The following is a 24,346-nucleotide window of genomic DNA, read 5'->3' as shown; positions in this document are numbered from 1 at the left end:
TGTGAGAAAGAGTTCGAGATGAGCTAGGAGAAAGAGATGGAGCTCCTGAAAGATAAAGTTTGAATTTAACCAGGTGATGGATGGGAGCTCTAGAAAAAAAAAACTCGGTGAAGTTCCAACTTTCTGATGCTAAAAATATGCAGAATTCGTAATTGTTTGTTTTGAATGCGTGTTTAGGAAGGAAACCCAATTGTTTACTTAACCACACAAATTAATTGCTTTAATAAACTATTAGGAACCGGTAGTTTTTTTCCACTTTTCGGTTTTTATTTTGTTTTCGCACTTTTGTATTTGAATGGAGAAGTAGCCCATTGATGGATTTTTCTAAATTTACTATGAGGATAACAAAAACATAAAAAAAGTATAGGTAAATAAAGAAATGATTATTTATATATGTATTTATTTATTCGCCAAAACAATGTATACTGGCTTCATCTATGTACATGTAAGATTTTGTTTGATATTATACCTTCAAAACCAAAAAAAATGTCATATTGCACAAATATCTGGCTCTATTTCACCACCGATCATGAACGATCTTGTTTCGATCTCCCACTCATTCATCTTTCTTGCACTTCCCCTTCACCCTTGCACTTCCTCATTCCATTTTCCACTTTATAAACCAAGAAATACAAACCATCGAACCTCAAAGCACTTGTCCTCACATCTCTTCTACACAACATGTTGTGTGTGGCACACTTTCTCTTATACGCAACACGTTCGAACAGCTGTTGCAACAGTTGAGAGAGCGGTTATGCGAACATGTTCGAGCGTATAAGAGTGAGTATCTTTGAGATACAATCTCACTCTTCTTGGCAAGGTGTTGTGGTTTGGTTTCTTGTGTTGTTTTTTGTTTTTCCTTCCCCGCTGTTTCTGTTGTTTTGTTTGCCTTGGTTTGCTTTGCTTTTCCGCCGCTTTTATGGGAGCAACTTTGTTGTGCCCACTGTGCGGATGCATTTGGCTGCGTTTCTTTCAGATTCCCAGATACTCCAATCCTAAGATACTCAGATACTCATTGTTGTTTTGTTATTATGCGGCAGGCGTCGCATTCCTTAACCCCATGTCCGTGCCCCCTTAACCCGTCGCTGGTGCCCCTCTGCCAACCACTTCTTGGCTTGTGCCTTCTTCCTTTCGGATTTCTCAATAAAATGACTACCAGCCACTTTCCGTTTTCCGTTTGCCCGAGAGTAGCCCCCTCCTCCTACCCTTTCTCCTCCACCTACTTATTTGTATGCGCGGAGTGTATTAAAAAAGAGGTTTTCGGGAGGGGGCACACTGCTTTGCCCGATGTCTCGAAATGTTTTGCAGAATGAATCGCACATTGACATTGGCGATACTCGCAGCTGCAGCAGACTGTGTCCTCTGTCTCTGTCGTGTGTATCTCTGTCCCTCTTCTTCTCACTCCCTTTTAATACAGTGGTCACTCGACAGTCGAATGTGTCATTTCTATTTCCAAAACTCTAGCAGTAAGTTAAATATTTATTTACGTAGGCAATTTTATCTTTTGCATATTTCTTGCTTTCATAATATATTTTTGGGTGCCTCAATAAACAAAGTATAATCGATGAAAAGTGTTTTATAAACTGGTGTTTTTGTTTACTTATATTTATAGAAATGTAGAACATTATATTTTTAGGAAGTGGAAGAAGATTATTTTTGTCGTGCTGATGACGATTTTCTCATGCAATTTCTTTTTTTATATTTCTAAAGAGTTCAGTTTAAATAATCGTTTTAAAGAAAGATTATCCAAATAATTTAATTCTCTTAATAGTTTATCTGCGAAACTACATTTTCGCAGAGAAACTGTTTTGTAATCTTGATAAAAAAAATGATAAAAATGAATTTAGATACTGATGTTATTGTCATTCGATCTTCCTTTTATTTTTTTTTTGCTTTTATATTCTTTAGTAAGAGTGCAACTATACATACTATATATCCCTATTTTTCTCCTTCTATCTGCCATCTCTTTTCTTCTGTCTGGGACGGAAGCAGACTTAAGGGGAGTATTACGGAGGTTTGAGGGGACGGAGCAAGTCATAATAATTATTATGTTTTATAAGGACCATAGTCGACAGAGGAATAAAAAGGAAGCAGTGCGAAAAAAATGATGCTAGGGAAAGGGAGCGTAATTTGAGCAGCGGCATGTGGCAGAGGCAGGTGAGGCCCGAAAAACTAGTTGACTAAAATCCTTGATTTCCTCTCTCTCTTCCTGTCAAAGGATATCTTACTGAGGCTATGTCTTTCGCTCTATAACTACACATCTCTTTCTTTGCCACGAGATGCAAACAAAATAAACAACAAACACATGCAAACAAGAAACAAGCTTCTCAAAAAGTTTTTGGTTAAAGTGGCGTAGACAGGAGGGAAAAGAAGTTTATTAGAAAAAAATTGAATATTTTAAGCCAACATTTAATAACTGTTTAAATAGAAAACAGAATTTTCATAACTTCAGTTCCAAGATACTAATATACAAATGACTTAAGATACGTTCAGATACATTTGTTTTTGTTTATATCAGATATAACGATATTCTTTCTGCTCATGAACCATTCTTTGTTAAAATTCATTGAAATTTTAATAATGAGGAGCATAACTCATGTAACATAGTAAATTTAAATAATGTTTCGATTTAGAGTTTGAGCCGTAAAGCCCCCTGCCTACACCACTGGTTGTTACTGTTATTTTCGCCCGTGTCGAACATCTGTTTTATTTCGCCCGTCCCTGCTCAGTCCCTTATGGTAATCACATTTTATTGGATTTTATTTTGCGTGCGTTAAATCGCCTAATCGTCTTTGCTTTTTCGGCTTATCTGTATTTTGCATAAATCGCTTTTTGCCTTTTGCTTTCGCCTCTGTTTGAATTTGTTTGATTTTTGTTTTAGCCACTTTTGTTATTTTTTATTTTTGCTTTGCGCAATATTTTCACCTTGTTTTTGTACGTAGTATTTTTGGCTTTTATGATATTTTCTTTGTTTTCGTTTCATTTTCTTTATTTTTTTTGCGGCTCCGAGGGACGGCAATTAAACACGTTGAAAAAAAAATATAAATGGGCGAGAGTGGAAATGAGCGCTGAAAAAATATACAAAACACGAAACAATAACAGCTTAAAAAATTGTCTTTTTAGCCAATGCAATTTTTATGAGCAAATGTTTTTCTTGTGTTTTCTTTTTTTTTACGACAAGGCGAAATGGTATTGGATTGGAAATGTTTTCATTTGCGGCGCAAGAAATTAATTTGAAGCTTTTTTTAATGCTGCTTTGAATTCGTTTAAAAAAAAAGGTACTTAAACTCACTTGACCAAATACAATTTCAACGAGCTGACTCGATTCGGACCATTTAAATGAATTTAAATTATCGCTTTTAAATTTTGGCGACATTTATATGCCTAAGATTTTAAAGGATCTGAATGCATAACCTAGTAACGGGTTTAACTAGCAAGTGATTTAACTCCTTTTTTCGCATCGCTGACAGCACCCTCATATCCATAAGATAATCAGCGAAATATCTCCTTTCGTTACGATCTTCGTGCCCCTTCTTTATAGAACAGAAATACATGGACACCCGTTCAACTGTCACTTAATTCAGCACCCGAAATCAGTTTGAATCCAATCTGCGCGAATTAAAGCGGATTTGCAAAGGGAGTGAATGTTATAGGGGTAGCGTGGCTGTGTGGGAGTGAGAGTGAGAGGCAGTGAAAGCGGTACGAAGGGTCGGCGCCCTCATCAGCTGTCAGCGGCAGTCGCTGCTACGGAGGCATCTTTGACGAAGATGTTTCTGCCAATTGTTAATGTATTAGTATCTTGCTCTTTCGATGTTTGCTATTTGAGTAGGGAGAAGATTCAACAAACGACGAGGCCACAAACATATCAGAATTGTATTCGATATGTTAACAAGTCGCGAGACACAAAAGTGATGAGTCCCAAGAGATGCCAGAGATAGCCCACATAAATAAGTTTATCGTAGCTGGTGGCTCGTATCTTGTATCTGATGGATGCACCTTTTGACACCCAATAAACAAGGCGAAACAGCAGCTGAGAACGAAGTGATTTTATTTATTTTGCCAAGGGCGAGAAATTTGATTTGTGTGTCTTTAAAGAGAGTTTGTTAAAGAAAAAGTAAATGCAAAAAAAATGTTTTACAAAAATAACAATAAATTGTAAATTGTAAATTTATTGTTATTTTAAGTTCTTTGAGTTCAGTGTTGCAGATAAAAGGTAAGCATTATGAAAAGGTCGAATAAACTTTAAATGCATAAACCACTTATAAAATAAAAATATGTACTTTAGGCAAATAAACACTTAAATAATTATTAGTAGTTAAGTAAATATGTTAAGTCAATAATGATTGCTGTTTTGGGAAGTGCTTGCTTAATGAGCAGCTTGTTAATTATCCGTCGGCGGCTGCATCTGCAAGTGTCTCCTTCTCTGTCGCACCTGCAGCTGCTGCTAAAAGGCAGCCGGCTCCTTTTTCGTCCTCTCCCTGGCGCACACTCTCCCCCTCTCGCTTCCTCACGCGACTCCTTGTGGGTTTACCGTTCACCGGATGGCGGCCAAAGGCAAAAAGGCACGATAAAGGAAAACTTGGCAACGCGTTCGAACTTCGAACATGTTTGCTGCACCTGGCTTTATTGTTCAAAAAGGGGGCGGCGGCTAAGGGGGAGGGGCCTTACCTTGGCCAGAAAGAGCCGGCTTTTCGAAAGGGGTGAAAAATACAAAAATAAAAAACACACACACCAAACAAACAACAACGGGCAACTAACACAGTCGTGTGTAAACCCTCCGGTAAGAGCCTCTACCCCTTTTTTTGTTTTTGGCCAGGCCCGGCACTTTGCGAATCTATAAAAGTATCGGGCCGCATAAAAAACGAGCTCAGTTGTGAACGGTACTTTGTAACGGCAACCGGCGGCAGCACGCGCCACTAACGGTTTACTGGAAAATAGTGGGAAAAACTCAAGGGAAATCCGTGTGGAAAGCCCTTGTAGCATTCGTACTACCAAACAATTTACTGCTCGGATCTACTGCCGCAGTAACTTGTCGCTCATCCGCTCCAGAGAAGAAGTAGGAAAAGAAGCTGCATCACACCATCTAACATAGTACACAAAATCCTCCACCCCCCCGGATGGCCTGAGAAAAAAGTCAACACATTTCTTAGCCCCTTCGGTAAGTCATAACACCCCCACCGCCTTGGATCCCACCACTCTAAAATCCCATCTACTTCTATATCTCACCCTCCAAGATCCATACAAAACCCCAAAAAAATAAATCCATCGGCTTAAAACTTGACAAAACTCAACTCCAAACTGAACCAAGCTGAGTTGAACTTATTTGAGTAGAGTGACCACTGCGAAAAATATAATTGAATTTGACATAATTTTGAGAGAATAATAAAAACAAACAATTTTTGCAAGCATTTATCAAGAAACATTAGATATATTTGTTTAAAATAAAAAGTTCATATTTAAATTGAAAATTATTTTTATTAATATTGAAATAAATAAAACACAAACCATTTTTACAAACTTAATTATTTAAATTGCCAGTAAATGCTTGGCTAATCAGTTTATTAAATAACCAATAATGTGACTGTCTCAGATTCAGTTGAAAATTATTCTTATTAAATCTGTATTAAATGAATCTGTACCATTTTTTAAAACTTTTTTTTTAAGCTGGTCTTCTGTTGGATGACCGTAAAATCACTTCATCCGTTACTTTATTCTTAAACTTAAATATGCCTTTTATTACACCTTCTATTTTTATCTCAGTGCATGTAAATCTGCATGTGTCAGTGCAGCAGCAGCTTCAGCATCAGTATCTGTGGCAGCTTTGTATCTTTTGGGTTGTGAAAACATCTGTGCCTGTCGTTCGCCATCCATATTTGTTGCCGTATACGGAATGGGCTAACTGCATTTCCTTTACAGCCCACCCACTAGTCACACATTGCGTATACGCAATGTGGAGCGGCGTTGAGTTAAACGCGGGTTAAAGTGAATACTGTTTTTGCGCCAAAGCTGGAGCTGTCAGCAAATGGTAACCACTTTCCGTTGAATTCTCCGCTGGAGTCCCTCCACATTTCATGTGGGCTGCCCGCCCTGCTCCATTTTTTCGATATCTTTTGTGGGATCTCGGACAAGTGCTACTTCTGGCCAACTTCTTGGCCAGCTACTGGTTGGCTGTTCGATTTCTATTGTCTAATTCGAATGGAATCGGACGGAATGGACGTGAATGGCAGACGTGAGTGCGTGTGGGCAGGAGTGGCCAACGATCGATGGAGGGTCTATGAAGTGGCACTGCCAGTGTGCCAAGTTCCATGTGGGCGGGCCTCAAACTCCCAGTTTGGACATCCATCTTGCCACCAAAATATTTTCAGGGGAAGACGCTTCCACATTTGGCTTACTTTTGTTTGAACTTTGATTTATTTACGCAGTCTCAAAAAGTATTTCATTCAAACGCATCAATATCAATGCGTCAATTATTCACTTTTCAAATTATTGTGTTTTTTTCTTTGTTTGCCTGGGAAACTTTTGCTCAATCAAAAGGCGGCAAGTTGGCAAACAAGTGCAGAAGAGTCAAAATCAGATTCAGATTCATATTCAGATACATAAATCAAAGACTCAATCACTGGGTAGTCGGCTGCCTTGGGCTTTTGTCTCTGGTTAAGTTTTTGTTTATTGTTGAGTGCATGCAAGATACAAAAAAATTAATGCGTTGGCTATTTTTGAAAAAATCATACGCAATGCATTTTAATTTTCCTTGGCTCTTGTTCGTTCGTAAATATATATTTTTTAAATATGTCAAGTTTGCTTTTTTACAGATCAGAGCGAAAGACGCACAGCCAAATTAAAACAAAACAGCGAAACAAACAAAAAAAGGGAAAAAAACCTAAAGACCTGATTTCTGAATGGCTTAGTTTTGTTTACTCAATTTTTGGGTTACTTTTCTTTTGTTTTTGTGTGTGCAGAAGTGGAAAAGTTATGAAAAGATATGCGAAAAAGTTTTCTAAGTTAAATTGGATCAAAGGAATACAAAAGTTGAAGCTCTACGTATTAAAATTACTATCCAACTCGTAAAACTTTAATTACTATTTATGTTCTCCCCCATTTCCTCTGAACTTAATTTGGCCAAAACTTCTTGTGACTGCTATTAAGTTCAGCAACTGATTTGTGTTCTCCCCCCTTTTTTCAAGGCAATTTCAACGCAAAAGTCAACAGTTTATAGTATTTAATCATTCTTAAGCTGTCTTCAACTCCCCCACCACCCCCTTTCCGCCCTTTTTGGACCACCTTTGACCTTCATTAGTGTCAGACCCTCTCGCAGTCGCATTAATCTAAGCAGACATTTCAAGTTGAGTTGCAAAGACAATGGCTCCAACAGTTTTGTAGTTTGTCTTGTCGGCCAAGGTGCGCACGCACACTACAGATACAGATACAGATGGTATCTATGAGATACCCACCGAAACGCATACAAATCAGAGCTAATAAATTAGTGCAGTTTATGCAGGTGAAGCGCAATAAATTCAAAAAAGATTAGGCAATTATTTAAAGTGGAAACGCCTTCAGAAATTTTGGTAGCTCAATCTAATTTAATTTACCAATTAACTTTTAAAACCCAGAAATAATTCAAATATTATTTATCAAAGGTCCCAAAATCACAGCACATAAAAAACAGCAACGTATTTTTAAGAAATGAAATAAATTCCACAAAAACTGCCAGATTATGCAACAACACCACCAGAAGTAACACCCCCACCCTCCAACCAGCCACGCCCCCCTTACGGAGGCGCCCCAAAGTCTCAGGGCGACGCAAACAAAGAATTCAAGTGGCGTGTGTTGCACAAAACCAAACCGAACCGAAAAGTCCGAAAAAACAAACACATTCAGCTGAAGGAAAAACCTTCGCGGCGGAAAAACAAAAAAATAAGCAGAGCAACGATGTGAAAAGTTGAATGCCTAACAAGTTGAAACACGCTGAAATTGCGAAAAAAAAATTAAAAAAAAGAAAACAACAGAAAATAAGAATAATAAATAAAGAAAAACAAAAGCTCAAAGATGGAGCCCACCATAATAACAACAAGAACAATGACTTGGAAAATGTGGAAATGTCTTGGGAACCTTGCAAAATGGATGAAGCTGACGATGTTGTTGTTATTGTTGTAGTGGCCTGTTGTTGCTGTCGCCTGTTGTTGCTGCAGTTTGTTGAATTAGATAAAAGTTTAGGAAATGTTTATGCCAAAAGTAAAGCGCAGATGAATAGCGAAGGAAACTCTTTTTTTCAGTAAAATACCCTTGATGGAAATAAGTGGTGCAAAATCGGTTCTAGTTTTTGATTGCCAAGAACTAGGGTTTACTGTCTCGAAAAACTGCAATCGAAGTTTGTTTGTGAAAGATTTAATTCTTTAATAGCAATAATTTTCTTGTTTTGCCATAAAAGTGGGGCCCTTTATAGATTTGTCAAAGGAAAAACAATACTTCAAATTCATAAAATTTTATTTCAATTAAAAATTCATTAATAAATAATTTTTTTTGGTTTATTTTGATTTCGTTTAAACGGATACTGTATTAAATATACTTTAAGTTCCAGGGTACACAATCGTTGCTAACCTTTTTTCCTAAGATTTATTTTCTTTAAGCTCAGGATGGGTGGAGTGATATATAGGAAAATGGGTGAGGCGTAGGATAAGGTGCTCTGGCAAATGGCAGACGGAAATGCACCGAAAATAAACGTGGGTAAAAATGCCAAGGAAAGCGGTAAAGTTGTATAAGTTTACTATGTATGTTTGCTTCTTTAAGTCTGGGATTTTAAGTTGCCATTGCAACTGCAGTTGGAAGAATGTTGTCTACACGTAAATATTTCACACCAAACATCAAGAGAAGGGGGCTTTCTCAAAAAAGGGCAGTACAGAGGCGTAGCTGCGGGGGGTAAGCCGGAAAAAATGCCTAACCAGCGCAATGTGCAAATGCAAATGCGAATGCGACTGCGACTGCGGAATATGAATCACAAGAATCGACGGCAGCAACAAAAAGCTCAGCTACCAAGGGAACTCCGCAGCACACTCATCGCTTATCGTCGATTTCCCCCTTTTTCACCTGTCTTCTGCGCCCCGCCCCCTTTTCATTCATCAATGCTGTTCGACGGAGGTGAAAATTTCGTGCGCGCGACTAAAACAAAAGAAAAAGAGCAGAAAATACAGAAAATCAAGAAAATAAAGAAGAGCAGTCGAAGATAAGACAACAAAGATTCGCAAGCGGCTGGCGATAAACAAAAACAAAGCAAACAAATGGTTGAAAAAAAAGCGAATACTGCAATGCAAACCACAAACAAACATGCTAAGAATGCATCCCACAGATACAGATACAGTGGCTGCACCAAAATTAGAAAATCCATTGTTAGAAAATAAAGAGGATTTGAGATAATTTTGCATAAAAAGAATTGCCCTTTCTTAAATACCATTAACTGATAAAGATATAAAAAAAAAATAGGGTCAAACATTATTCGAATTGTTAAATGTATAGCTTTAGGGGAAATAAAAGCACTCAAAGTAATAAGTTATAACTAACTATAAGTGACTTTATAAATTTACAAAATCTTTGAAGTTTATGTTATGTTATCTTATAATACTTTGTATAGCTATTTATAGCTGTAGGGAACATTAAACAATAAAATCATAAAGTAAACACTGAATGTAAAAGCTACATTTAGTTACTTACTTTATAAAATCGTAATTTGTTTATTGGTTTTTTTTTATTGACAAACCCTTCAAGAAGTTAACCATAAGAAAAACATAGTTATTTAGGATCAATCAGTTGGGTTATAATCAGGTGACTACAAAAATTAATAGTTTCCACTTGGTGACGGACCACTGTAGGCCTGCAACTTACGTGTGAAACGACACTAAACCATCTCAACCAATTCTGTTGATACTGTAGCCGAAAAGAAAAAAATCCAAAACTCAAAAATCTGGGGAAAAGTGAAACCGCCAGGGTCGAATTCTATTAGAAAACCGCACCGCACCGAACCGCACCGAACCAGACCAATACGAACTGCGTTGAGGTGAGTTCAGGTGAGTCAGGCCCACGCAATGCGAACACCTGAAATCCGCATCGATAAGAAAATATTCGAGGGCTTTGAAAGGGGTATTCGGTTGTGGGGGTCCCAAAAACCAGTTTTTCACGAAGCGTGGGCCAAGTCTTTGACGTCAGCAATTGAAGTTGGGTGACAACTATCAAAGCCAAGCTATTGACACAATTCGTATAAATGGTTTTGCTTTGCGAGAGGAATATGACGAGGGTGTCACGGATAAGAGGTATTTCCTATTTGCATTAGCAAAAAAGTGTCACTCTCATGTGACAACTATTTGCCAGCGGAAGATTATTCAACTATTTAATTAAACAAGGTCCAATTACAAAACTCAATAAACTTAAGCTGAGTGGTTAAAATAGATTAAGTTTCCAAAACACGCATACATTTTTAAAATACAAGATTTTTTATACGTACCAAATTGCTTTAAATAAATTTAATTATCCCATTCTATTATTTTTTTTTACAGTTAAAAGCCCTTTGATCCAATGCTACGCACTGTCCTCATGTAGTATTTATAATAGAATTAAGCAAAAATCACGGACAAACCGAAAGCAAATCGTTTACAAAGGGTTATCTCAGCTATTTAGGTTATTATTATGCATTGACAGAATGTGAAACACCACAAAATGGTAGAAAAACAAAAAAAATTAAAACACAGCAAAGCTGAAAAACCGAAATCAAGAAAAACGCAGAAATGTCCGGTGAAATAGTACAAAAGGAAAAAATGCATGGAATACTTATACATGTGAAATGAAATATTCTGGCAATTAAATAGCAAACAGCTGAAATTGTTGGTCGCCGGCGGGTTTGTTTTATTTTATTCTTTTGGTTTTTGTTTAATTTTAATGTTTTCAACCGCAACACGAATTATGCAGGTTTACAAACGCCGACAAAAAGGTGGAAAGTATTTATAATTAAAGCAACAGTACTCCGCGTGAGGGATATGAAATGACCACCCATTAATAGTTGTTCCCGATGATCAGTGCTGCATCCGATAGATGCGATGCACTTGCAGATATATATTATATATGTAGTATCTGGCGGATACCCAGCCAATCTGCATCTGCAAATGACCACAAAGTGAGAGCGTTGCACAGTTAACTCAATTAACTTATAAAATGTAAACTATGCGAGCCAACAGCTATAGTAGAGCTCCAACTTCCAGACGAGATCCCCAAGCGGAGCCCCAACAACAAGCTCAGTGAGCTAAACGGCAACGGTGATTAACGTTGTCCATCTACCGAAGCGATGGTCCCGTGACTCACGAGACCAGATCAGGTATCAGGAATATATATATATACTTTATCGAGTCGGAAATGTAGCTGTAATGTGTGGAGTTTAGTAAAAATCTAAATATAATCATTATTTTAGATTTCTAAAACAAAACTTATGACGATTATGGTCCCTGCTTTTATAAAACAAGTAGTGCTTTCTTATAACCCACCTTGGAGGGCACCTGCTCATCTCTATGGCTTTTCACAGTTTCCAGCCTCGGCCCATGCCCATGGCTTTCCATATGTAGATGCGTGCGCAGAGATACGTGGATGTATCTACAAGCTACAAGTTACGCTTTGCAGACTCGCGTATTCACCTGAGCGCGAATAATTACCACGCCAAGAAAGGGGGAGGGGCAGGTGAAGGAGGGGGGAGGGGTACAGGTAGGCGCCGCTTTCGTCCAAAGAACAAGAGGCGGTCCAAGGGGGCGGAACGGGAACGGAAAAGGGGGCCCACAGACTGCGGCAACAATGTTGCGCAGTGAATGTCTAGGTAGCGAATGTAGATCGGGGGATATATACTACAGTGTATGGATCTGAGCAGGGGGAAGGGGCGGGGCAGGTGGGTCATCCGAGGAGGTCGAGGGCAGCGCCAGCGGTGCTAATGTGGTTATGAACGCCAGTTGGCGGGTCAGCGCAGCTCCACTCCACTATATTTTGCTTTGGAGTCGTCGCTAATCGAAATGTGATAATCGGGGCGGGGCACAGTCCAGTTCGTTGAGCTCCAAAAGGGCGACAAAGGGGGAAAATCGGGGAGTGAACCGCATTTGCACCGACTTTGCTCAGCTATTGAACCCATTAATGACGCCACTTTTGCTTTATGCCCGCGATTTTCTTGGCCAGTGGAAAGTCGCACGAAAAATGGATCGCACATTAGCTACTCGGCACACGGAGCTTGGGAAAACTTGACCACAGGTGAAATCATGATGGAAATCTGGTGAAAATATTTATGGAAAAGCCCTAAAACATAGTAGTATCTTAAAAATAAAAGAAAGTTCAATCAATACATTTTAAAATAATTTCTTTAGACAATTTAAAATAGTAAGTTTCTAGGAAAATTATGTTTTTGGTTTAAGTTTTGGTTAATAAGGAAAGTAATTTTTTAATTAATTTCTCAAAATGCAATGCTATGACATCAGTTGATGCTGAGTAAAATAGAATAAACTCACAAAACACCCATTTAACCGAGGCTTCTGACATCTTTAAGGTAGCTTGTTTATTTAAGAACTATTTAAGGGGCAATTTAAACTGTCTCTTGACTTTTTGTGTTCCCCCAACTGGTTCCTTCCTATCTTCCTTTGTGAGCAATCTGTGGTTCGCTTCTTTTAGTTGTCTTTGGCTCCCAGAGAAGAAAAACGGCAGAACAAAAGGCTTGTCAAGCCATTTCCATTTTCATTTCCATTAGCGTGCGAATTCCGCCCCTTTTTGCCCCCACACCAGCGAAATACTTTTCTTTCGCTGTGTTTTCTTATTAACATTTTTCACTGCTCACCCACTCTGCGGATTGGGGTAGCATAATTGCCTTTTGATGTTGCTGCTCGCCTTTGGCAGTGGTCATGTCGGCCTCCAACCACTGCTCCTCCTTTCTGACCATTTAATGCCACATTAATTGTTATGATTTACAATGAGAAAAATCATAAATTAATTATTCATGGGGCAACAAACAAGCGGACTTGGCTGCGCTTGGCAAATTCCTGCCCTGGGTCAATGTTCCATTGGATGGCAGGGCAATTTCCGCCCAGTTTCCTTCCATTCATCCTTCCTGGCCACCAAATCGAAGTCGGAATCGGAATCTGAAACTGAATCGGCGGCTGTGAGCCATCAGCATCCAATTAGCTAACGGAACTACGTGCAAATCGTTGCATCTCGCATCGAACAGTTCGAGCGAGCGGCGAAAGATACTTTTGTATCTGGCGGTAAAAGCGGGTTAATTGATGGCTTTTGCATTAAATTGCTTCACTCGGCACAATCAGCAGAGAAGCAGAAAGCAAGAGGGGGCTTTGGGTTGGGTTTGATAGAGAAAGAGGCAGCAATTGACCCGCTCGGCGCTATTTGTATCTCTGAATCTTAAGCATGGAAGTTAATTATCACAGTGCCTCGCAGAGTTCGTGCTGCAATTTCCATAGATATTTATTAGATCGGACTCGGGCGAAATTCTCAAGCCATAAATCAAGCTCATCGAGTGATCTCAGAATGCCATCTGCTGGCCATACGAATAAGTATTTATATATTTTTGAGTTTTTTTGGAATATGTGCACAACACAAAAACTCTTTACAAATTAAAAACTTTTGTGCTGCACGTGCAAACCTTCAGCTTTGAAAAATGATACAAATATATATCTTATAAAACCAGCACATGTTTATATTTGTAACAAAATTTTTCGTATGTATGTGGGTGGTTTATTGGATTCTCCTTCGTCTAGACTTTGTCTCGTTGGGCCACGCACTTTAATCGGCCGCGTGCTTAATTTATTGATATGTCATCGTCTGCCCAGCAACCACATCCACTTCCACATTAATTCCCCTTTATTTAGATTCTCCTTGACAATCTCTACAGTGGCCTTATGCCAAAGTGTTCGTCATTTCCTCCCTGGCATTCCGTAAATTCTTGGCTCTATGTCTTTGGATTTCGACTGTAGTTTTCGTTTTCATTTTCATTTTCGTTTTAGTTGCCATATTACGAAATTGGCCTCCCCTTTTTGGGCTGGATATATATCTGGGAATGTTCAATTCCCCAACGATATGAAACTTTAGCCACCCCGATTCGATCTGCACAGACTGTGTTTGCGTGATTCATTTTTCCACATTTTTTTGGCTGTTCCGTTTTGATTATATGTACGAGCATTATGCTTGTCTGGCCGTCTTTTATGTTTTGTTTTTCGTTTTATTATTATTCTTGTATTTTCCTATATTTCCGTGTGAACTTCCGTTTTGACCCGCCCCCCTCTTTCTCTCTCTGCGCTGGACTCTACTCCCTTCTGAAAAAGGCAAGAGTTTGGAACGTGTTTGAAATATTGATAGCGAAATGAGCAGGGACCACAAGAACAACCTACACACTTAGAAGCGAATGCAGAGGGAAGAAAATAATAATTTTTTATGGAACTATAAACTTTTTAACTTAAATCAAAAAAAAATTAAACAATTTGTTTCTTAAATAAAAACACCACGTCGCCATTATCTGAGATTTGACAAAATAAAAATCTTAAAAAAAAATTTAGCAAATCGCGTAAAAAGAGATCGTTTCTTTTTTTTCGGTGCACTCTCACCCACTTGGACCTTGCACCATCGGTGGTTGCAGGCAACACCTACTGCAGTCCCAAAGTTGTCCAGAGCCACTTTTCCCCCTCGCTCCCCGATTCTGTCTGTCGGTAGTCTGCTTGTGGTTGCTGTTCGCTGTCTGCCGACGAGGTGGTATTTTTGTTGGTGGTGTAGTGGTGCTGGTGGTGGGGCGTGCGACCTCTCCCACCTTCCCCCTTCGGTGGCCCCTTTTACGGCTGCATTAGACAATAACTGGTAATAATCGTTGAACCGTAAAATAAACATGGATACCCGCTGCACTTGTTTAGGCAGCAACAACAATAGTGGTCAGGTGGTTCAGTTGGTTCAGTCGGTGGTGTCTTTGTCGCAGCAGGTGATTAAGTCTGTCCGCCGTCTGCCGTCCATCCTCCACTGTGCACCGTCCACCGTCCGTTGTCGTCTGCCGGACGTTAACTGATTTGTGCATTGACGCGAAGTCGTAGAAATATACGAAAAGACATAAATACTTAAGCGGGGAGACGGAACAAGAAAGGAAAAGGGTAAAATTGCGGTTTTCCACAGATCCAACTGGCAGAATTATAAGCATATGCCAACGCTTTGCATTCCATTTCAAGCCGATCCAATCCAATCCATGGGTAATTTACATTCGTCATCGTCTTTGGATTTTCTACGTAGCATAATGTGATTCAGGTGCTATTTTTAATGTCGGTCAAAATAAATCTACAAAAACAAAAGCAAACGTTCAAGCGGCGCACGAAAAACGATCTTGCTTGCCGCTTGACTCAAACTGGCGTTTGGCGCGCCACGTATTCATATCCCATATTGTCTAGTGGTTAGGATACCCGGCTCTCACCCGGGAGGCCCGGGTTCAATTCCCGGTATGGGAAATATGGTTTCTTTTTTACATTTCCTTATTTTTTCATAATTTATTATTTTTAATTCTTTTAAGACATCTTAAAAGTATAAAGCAGAGTTATGTGCTTATTCAACAGACTTTAGTTGTTTTTGATGCTTAGCATAAAACCTAAATCATTTTTGTTCAATATCATTCAATACAAACAGGTTATAATCTGATGATAATAAAAGATCTGATCTTTATAAATAAGTACTACCAGAATTCTTAATCACATCCAGCATGCGAAGTCTTAACTCCCATATTGTCTAGTGGTTAGGATACCCGGCTCTCACCCGGGAGGCCCGGGTTCAATTCCCGGTATGGGAAATATGGCTTTGGCTTTTTTTTTTGTTTCTTGCGGGCAATTTAATTTAATTTATTATATATATATAATGCTTGTTGAAAAATGTTTTTGATAAGGTATTTTTGATCCAATAGAAGCTTTTTTGTACAACAGTTTATTTTAATATTAGCTTTTAAAAAATTTATAAAATTCTTTGTTTTCAATAAGAAAAGTTCAAAAATCTTAATGTCAAAACTAATATGTTTTGCTTTTATAATAGTTCTTATCGTGGCAAGACAAGTCCCATATTGTCTAGTGGTTAGGATATCCGGCTCTCACCCGGAAGGCCCGGGTTCAATTCCCGGTATGGGAAATATGGTTGCAATTTTTATTTTGTTTATTAACGAAGTTGTGCACTCTTTCTATCTTATCGCACTAGGATAGTAAATAATAAATAGGTAAGAATGATGTCTAGTCTATACATAGTTGGAATAAAATGTATTCTATTGCTACAAATGTTTAATGTGGGAAACATTCTCAACTTATTTACAGCAGCTTCTCGTTTTTATTTCTATACTTTCCAATATAATCATGGGTCGTTTTGACTTTTAGACCACCAACGAATTGGGCAGTTTAAAAATTTCTTTCCGTTGGCCGTTCTAAATCTCCGAAACCTGGACTCGACATCAAGAGCAGCTTCTCGGCTTCATTCTTCTGTTGAAATTGTGCAAACAACAACAGAATCAGAGGCAAACTCTAGTGGTTAAGTTTTATGTGAAGCGTTTTATGGCCCAGAGGCGGTCCGAAGGAGGGAAAGAGGGGGGTCCGAGTAAGGGCAAGTGTTTCACACAGTAAACACAAGTTAATGAAATTAAAACGTAAGCAGCAGACACACAAAAACGCAATAAACACAAAAGAAATTACAATTAAATTGAAAGCAAAGAGAAAGACCATCCATCGGAGTGCGAGTAAGGGAGAGGGGTATGGGATGGAGTGAGTGGGACAGGGCTAGTCTGCTTCCCACATTCGCCTCTCCTCACTCCTGTGGCACTGCAGCTTGACATGCAACCCGAATGGAAATGAACTTTGAAGCCTGCGTGGGTCGACGGTTTCCCAGTTTCTCGGCTTGAGAATTCCAAGACGCCGGCTATCGCGATGCTCCACTTGCCCCCCTCTCACTTTTCCCCAGCCCCCCGCCCCTTTTCGCATTTCTTCTCGGATGGCGTGCGCGACTTTTAATCGCATTCGTTTCAATTGTCGGAATTTTATTGTGAAACCAGCTAAGACTTTGGGCGTCAAAGCTTCCCTGCCACCCCCTTTCCCAACTAACTTAACCCAACCCCCCTTTTCGCTTTTTATGTACATCTTTCATAACGCTTCATTATCGTCTCATACAAAAAATGCGAAAAGAAACCTTTTGGAAAAAATGTATAAAAGTGAAAACCATTCCCAGAGTTGGGTTACAGTGAAAGCTCCTATTGGTGACCTTTAATGTACTGCAATGTGGGAATTTTTTCAGAGGCTAAATCCTTTTCTTAAAAGTATTAACTAAATAAAAACAAAAGAAGAAAACAAAACCTGAACTTTTAAAACCCTGCAAATTTATTTTGTAAAAATCCCTTGCTTTTCACATCTATTTAATTTGTATTAATAAATTCCTTATAAAGAATAGGGTTTTTTTACGTTTCATGTTATGAAATTTTAAATAGTTCCAATAAACAAACGATTCTACAAAATTTTAAATATCAATTTCCTCTGTGTAAGCTCCCGTAACTTTTTTCTTTGATCCCACCATCACTCTACATAAGAGCCACCCACCTAGTAAACATTTTTCAATTATAGTTTTATAATAATTTTCTCGTCATTGTTGGTAGTTCATGTTCATCGTCTTGTTGTAGTTGCGTTTGCTTGCAGTTCATTTGTTGTTGCGTTTTGTTAACGTAACATTCTTCGTTATTCTTTCACTTTTCGACCCGCCCACTGACTGTGTGGATTGAGGTAGCTGCCAACTCGTTTTCCATAACTTTTGCTCTCGACCCAAAGGCATTTAAGCCGCGTTGTAATTATGTATTTTTTTCTTACATTTCTTTCTCTCACTATTTCTTTTGGGTGGCGTTGCACCCTGCGGCTTCAGTAATTAAATTTGTTTTTGTCTTTTGCCCTTTCGCTGCCAAATGCAACTAACCGTATTTATTTAGCAGGGGAAATCTCTTCTTGCCGTGCAATTTCCCAGGAATTGTAAAATAATTTCGAATGTGTTTCGAGCCAATTCAGTACGACCATTGAGCCACATAAATCAATAAAAGAAAATACCTAAAAAATGGGTGGCAATACGCTTGCATATTTAATAACCTTAGGAAAAGACTTGCAGGAAAGGAATGGCGAGCAAATAATGCAAACACAAATAGTCAGCATTATGTAAATGAAATGTTTGCCCAATGCAAACACAAAATGCGGTCGAGTAAGGAAATCTAGAACAGCAGCTCAAGGAGCAGGACACTGGAAAAATAGATTGAATAAACCGATTACCCACCCAATTTTATGCAAATCAAAGCGATATGTTTAGGAGGTATTGGTATTAAATTGAAAATTAGAAACCAACTAAAAATGATACAGAAAGTTTAAAGATAGAAGATTGGGGGCAACACATCCTACATTTAATAAATCATAAAATTAGATTAGGACACCTCATTATTTAAGCTTTTTGAGCAACACAATAAGAGAATTCATTTTCTCTAAATTTGTTTTTTACTTTAAATATTTTAAAATAATTTGATAAAACACTTATAAAATACAATCTGCCTATTATTACATATTATTTTCTATTATTGTTAAAGGTTAAAAGTAAAGTATTTCTTGAACTACATGTTTTTGAATAATTTGATAAAACAAATATAACCTGCCTTTTGTAAAATATTATTTTCTGTGTAAGGAGGGGAGAGGTAAAAATGTTGGTAGAGCACCGTAGGAGGTTGGCTTGCATAATCAACTTCAACGGCGAGTTGAACTTCGATTTTTGCCTTTGCCAAATGAGCCAAGCAGGAAGGCAAACAGAGGGCAGAAAAGGGAGGAGTACGAGGTGGCACAGAGGAAGTTGGATGTTTGTTTCAAGGATATTGTGCGTTTCAGTGTCCTGTGCACACGAACAAGTTGCGTGCCAAGGGCAACGGCAGAAAAAGCGGCAGACCAAGTTGAACAACAAGGAGCCGGAGCTCGAAGCTACCAGGAATCGATGCTTAAGGACATTAAGGATACACCTGTCGATATTTTTACAGTTTTTGGCATGCGCCTGCCCCTTTGGTCCCCATATCGGGATCCATTAACCGGTTTGCCAGTTGTGCGCCAGGATCGTTAAGGGGAAGACCAAGAGCAACACTTCCGTCTGCGAAACAAGTTTTTGGGAAACAGAGAACCGAAGTGCAGGGCAGGCAGGGCAGGACAACACGACAGGACCTTCCACTACTATCCCTGTTGTTTTGGGCCAAAGGTAATCACCATTAAAACTCATTACCAAGAGCAACTGCACCGCACCACAACAGAACAGAGCCGAAAAGGACACGCCAGAAGGGAACAGTACACGCCATGGGACCTCTGAGCTGAAAGCCGTACAGAACAAACCAAAACATAAACTAGGCAAGACCATAACATGCACATTAAATAGTTAACCCTCCGGAAAAAGCACACAGTTATTTACCTTTCACTTAAAACAGAGAACACATAGAATTTAATTAATCCTTGAGTTACACAATAGGTTTTGAAGTTTTAAGTTTAAGACTTCACATGTAAACTTTTAATATAATTGATCTTTTGATAGTTAAAGCATTAATATAAATATGTTATATAGTATTTTATATAATTTGAAAGAAAAAAAAGTTTCAGCTCAGACAGCAATATATCCTAGCCATCTGACATATGATAGATAGCCCACTTTATTGGATTTTACAATAGCTTCATTACTTTTTTATGCAACATTTAATTTCAAGATTTACGATCATAGGTCTGACTGGTTTCTTATTCCTCCAAAGCCCCCTGGCCTATGGCAAAAAACGCCTTTTGGCCATTTCCTTTGACTGCTTTCTCCGGGTAAGAATTCCGAATTCCGAATTCCGTCTTAATCTCAAGTTTGAGCACTTTCGGGGTTGCATTTTGGCCTTCTTTTCTTTGGTGCTGCCGCAGCGGAAATAAATTTCTTGTGAGTGCAAAAAAAGAAATAAATTCTTGACTCTTTTATGGCCGTCTAGGGCCATTAAAAGGGGGAACGGCAAGGGGATGGTCGCGGGGTGCCCGGGGGATATGTAGACCTGAATGATGGCGCCTCTGGCGATGTCGAATATCGTCGTCTGCCAAATCGAGACGCGCCGGGGAGAAATTGCGCTGCACTTGTCGTCAAAGCCGGAGACAGCCGCAGAAAGAGAGACAACCTTGAGCTAATTTGGCCATAGTCAGCACCGCGTAATCCTCTGCCACACTGGTCGAAAAAATATAATTAGGAAAAAATAAGATTTAATTGCTGAGCCAAAAGAGATTCACCCAAAATGGCAACGTGTTCCTTAAATTAGCTTTCGTTTGGTTTTGATATGTATTTTTTACATAAAAAACTTACGGTTATTAAAAACAAAATAAAAGAAAATATATTTGTGAAGGTATTTGCTTTCATTATGTTATTTACTGCAATTAAAAATAAATATATATAACGCTCATATTTTAATGGTCTTCCCAAAGCCTTTCCTTGCCTAAAAATATTCTTAAAAATATTTTCTTAAGTGATATTTTTTGCTCTTTCTTCCAGCAGGCCGCCGCCGGGGCCAGACAGAATTCCGCTCATCTCACCATGACAGAAGCCGTCTCCGGCGTCGCCTTCGCCGTCGCATCAGCTGCTCCTGCTACATTTAAGTGGGGCACCGTCACAAGACAGACGCCCCAAAAATAGACGGAGCAGGGGGAGCAGGAGGAGATGTCGCCCAGTACCGTCGTTGTGCAAATGCCGCCGGCTCCGTCTTCGTCGAAATCCGGCCTGGTGCTGGGCGTCTGCTGTGACCAGCTGATGGCGGTGCAGCCAGTGGTGCAACGGGCATCCGGAGCACCGGCTACCAAAAGTAACCCGGATTGGGGTAATCACAGGGCGAAACATCTTGAGGGGGAGCCCAAAACTTCCAAGTGGGTTCCACCCTTTTTCATTATCCTCGCCTCGCTCTTGGAGGTGAGTAGAGGCCCCACGTTGGGCGCCAAATGTGACCGCTTTTTAATGCGATTACCCTTCTCAAGGGTTGATTGCGGGTCATAAAAGCCACATTTGGGGGTGGCCTCAAATTGGGGGATGGCCATGTGGGGTAAGGTTGCCATGACATCGCATATAAAAGCACAACATTCTGGCCACATTCTGGTTCGGTTTAATTGTTGGCATTACAAGCTGCACTGCACAACCCTTGGGATAGCCAACATATTGGATTTGGCTCACATCTAACCCCTGATCTTTTGTGTCTGATGGCTGTCTAGGCAATTACTTATTACGATAAGTCCTTAATCTTTGAGTATTACTCTTCATTACATTTTCCTGGGTGTGGCAAAGCTTTATGATGGAACAGAGTCATCATAAAGTATCTGTGTATTTTTTTTAAGACTTTAAGAAGTTTTAAGTTAACAATACTTTGGTTCGTAAGCATTTCAAGTATGTATTCAATCTTTTTTACATATACTAAGGTATTTATAAATAGTTGAATTTGCCGTTTGAAAATAAAAAAGTAATCAGTAAGGAAATAGTTTTTAGCAGATAGATTAACAAATATCTAAAGTGTTTTTACTTGTTTGATGATGCTTTAGTCCATTTTCCATTAGTGTTCCTAACCCCATCTTCAATTATTTAAAGCCGCAATGGCCAGCATCTCGCAGTCACGTCTGCCGCGCGTCTTGTATCGCAAGTTAAACGAGATGGCCAGCGAAGAGGGTTGTTTGTTTGGCCATGTATCATATTTCAGCCCCAACCTTCAGATAAAAGGCCGCCCCCCAAGTATTTCTTATATTTCTCCCGCACATCTGAGATCTGGTCGAGCAATTGACTTTTGAGGCAAACAAATTGCCGACAGGGCCACACACACACACAGAACACAACTTAGAGACCCTCAAACGCCCAGTCCAATGCATTTGTAAATGGATGTTGGCTTCCGGTTAAAGGATATACGAGAAGCATTAAGGGGGGAGGGTAGAAGGGGGCCTTTGGATAGAAGAAGGGATACAGAGTGCGTGCGAAAAATCCAACACGTCTACGATTTGTTTTCCGCGTCTGGCTTTTTGCTCACCACACAGACTGGACGCCGCCAGGCCACAGAAAAAGGGGAATTTAGGGGGGGAATAATGGGGCATACACAGAGGGAAAAAGGGAAGAAATGGAGATCCAGGGCTCAAGGGGGGGCATTGATGGCGACGTCTCGTCGCTGTCTGCTGGCAGTCTGCGCCTTTGGGGGTTGCTTTTTCCACCCCTTCCCCCTAAAAGCTTTCTCGGCTGGGCGGGTTTGATGATTTTATTACTGCCTTCCTTTTGCCTTGAGTGCGTATATGTATGGGTATGCGTACGGGGGTTCCCCTTGAAACCAATGCTTTTCAAGGGGCTCGGAACTAGTTCGGGATAAAAGAGATTTATGAAAAAGGTTGTGCCGTACATAAAATCTCTATTTGTAAGCTCATACATTGCTAAGGGTTTCATGCCAGTATGCCTTCTTAACTTATTAAGAGTGCTAATCTGGAACTAGTTCGGGGTAAAAGATATTTATGAAAGAGGTTTTTTCTTTTATAAAAAAGAAAAGAAGAAAAGAATACAAGACTTAATTAAAATATTACCTTTTTGTGTCTGAGAAATGAGACTAAACATTGTTGTTTTTTCTAGTTTTTGATTTGTTGACTGTTCTAACAAATTTTATTTTTAAACTACCATATACATGACGTTTACTTACAGATCCTTGTGTTTCTATGGGTGAGTGCAGATCCACCCGAAGATTCGCTGCTGGTGTACCGTCCGGACCAGCGCCTTCAGCTCTGGAGATTCCTCAGCTATGCCCTGCTTCACGCCAGTTGGCTTCATCTGGGCTATAATGTACTTACCCAACTGCTATTCGGAGTGCCCTTGGAGTTGGTACATGGATCACTGAGGACAGGGGTCATTTATGTGGCCGGGGTATTGGCTGGATCTTTGGGAACTTCTGTGGTGGACTCGGAGGTTTATCTGGTGGGTGCCAGTGGCGGAGTCTATGCTCTACTGGCCGCCCAACTGGCAAGCCTTTTGCTCAACTTTGGCCAGATGCGACATGGAGTTTTCCAGCTTTTGGCTGTTGTTCTGTTTGGTGAGTAAACTTTTTATCTTACAGAGTACCAATTTTTGACAGTTTGGTTAAAAATAATTAGATTTTATTCTTTAATTATTTTAAGAGGTTACCAACACTTATTAATATGACTTCAAGTCGATCCAAAAATTTAATTATTTAATACATAAGTGTTTAGTATGATTTTTATTTTCATAAAACATTTTTTTATTTATTTATTTATTTAAACGCGACTAAATTAAATAGTGTTATTAAACTAAATCTTTTTATATTTTATTATTTTGTTTGATCCAGTTCAATACAATTTTGTTCAAAGTAAAACAAAATCAGAGAAAAATCATTTACCTAGCAGATATTTTTTAACATAGTTATTGAATGTTATATAATAAAAAAATATATATTTTTTAAATATTTATACTTTGAGATTATCTATTATATATTTATTTTCTATCATCCTCAGTCTTCTGCGATCTGGGCTACGCTTTTTACTCGCGTGAACTGGCAATGCAGCATCTACAGACGCGTCCCTCGGTCTCCTACATTGCCCACATGACCGGAGCTCTGGCCGGGATCAGTGTGGGTTTGTTGCTCCTCCGGCAGCTGGATGGTGAACTGCGACCACGCCCCCTACGCTGGCTAGCCCTTGGCGTATGGTGCTTGTTCAGCGCCTTTGGAATCGCCTTTAATCTGGTCAACACGATCACGGCCCAATTGCTGGCCGAGGAGGAGGGTCAGGCGATCAGACAGCACCTCATGAACGACCTCGGAATGGGATGATCCGAGACAGAAGGAGCCAAAGACTGCGTCCCCATGCTCATACATATGTCTCCTCTTATGCCTTAGTCTCTAGTCACTAGTCGGTAAGACTTTCCCCAGGACACAGTGTGCTCAAAAGACATATCTACTATATCTATCGGATATCCTGGCTCCCACTTCAAGAGGGGATCGCTCAAAATACTCTTAGCTCGTAAGCCCCAACATTTATCTTATGCCAATGCCAAAGGAGTGGAGATGGGCCTTTCAAGAACTGAGCCTGGCTCACATCAAAGACTTAGGATCGGGTTTGGGTGGCTATCTAAACGATGGACATGGACTCCTCCATTGAGTTGCCTATTTAGTTTTTAATGCCAAACCATAGCTTAAAGACATATTATATATCCAAAATCGAATTATTAAAAGAATTTCTAAACGAAAATTCAAACTCAATAAATTATCAAACTAAAGAGCACTTTTAAATGTTTGTTATAT

At 39.4% G+C, this 24,346-nt stretch overlaps 1 protein-coding gene and 3 non-coding genes across 5 annotated transcripts; all 4 read left to right on the top strand.

Annotated features, from left to right (window-relative positions):
* The first annotated feature begins 4,889 nt into the window (after positions 1-4,889).
* On the top strand, positions 4,890-24,314 carry LOC108145678 (protein rhomboid). Of its 2 annotated transcripts, none has more exons than XM_017271233.2 (4): positions 4,890-5,158; positions 20,578-20,985; positions 22,735-23,119; positions 23,559-24,314. In XM_017271233.2, exons 2-4 carry the CDS (start codon positions 20,740-20,742, stop codon positions 23,873-23,875), a joined length of 948 nt encoding a protein of 315 aa, XP_017126722.1. In that variant the 5' UTR covers positions 4,890-5,158; positions 20,578-20,739; the 3' UTR covers positions 23,876-24,314. The 2 variants fall into 2 exon arrangements, with proteins under 2 accessions (XP_017126722.1, XP_017126721.1); XM_017271232.2 differs by having other exon boundaries at positions 20,575-20,985.
* Positions 15,423-15,494, top strand: Trnae-cuc. The gene has a single exon. It is a non-coding gene; the product is annotated as a tRNA-Glu (tRNA).
* On the top strand, positions 15,758-15,829 carry Trnae-cuc. The gene has a single exon. It is a non-coding gene; the product is annotated as a tRNA-Glu (tRNA).
* Positions 16,087-16,158, top strand: Trnae-cuc. The gene has a single exon. It is a non-coding gene; the product is annotated as a tRNA-Glu (tRNA).
* Positions 24,315-24,346: the final 32 nt, after the last annotated feature.

This window comes from Drosophila elegans, unplaced genomic scaffold (genome assembly GCF_018152505.1).
Source record: "Drosophila elegans isolate 14027-0461.03 unplaced genomic scaffold, ASM1815250v1 contig_208, whole genome shotgun sequence".
Classification (NCBI taxonomy): Eukaryota; Metazoa; Arthropoda; class Insecta; order Diptera; family Drosophilidae; genus Drosophila; species Drosophila elegans.
Note: the sequence above shows the minus strand (reverse complement) of the source record. Positions and strands in the feature narration are given on the sequence as shown.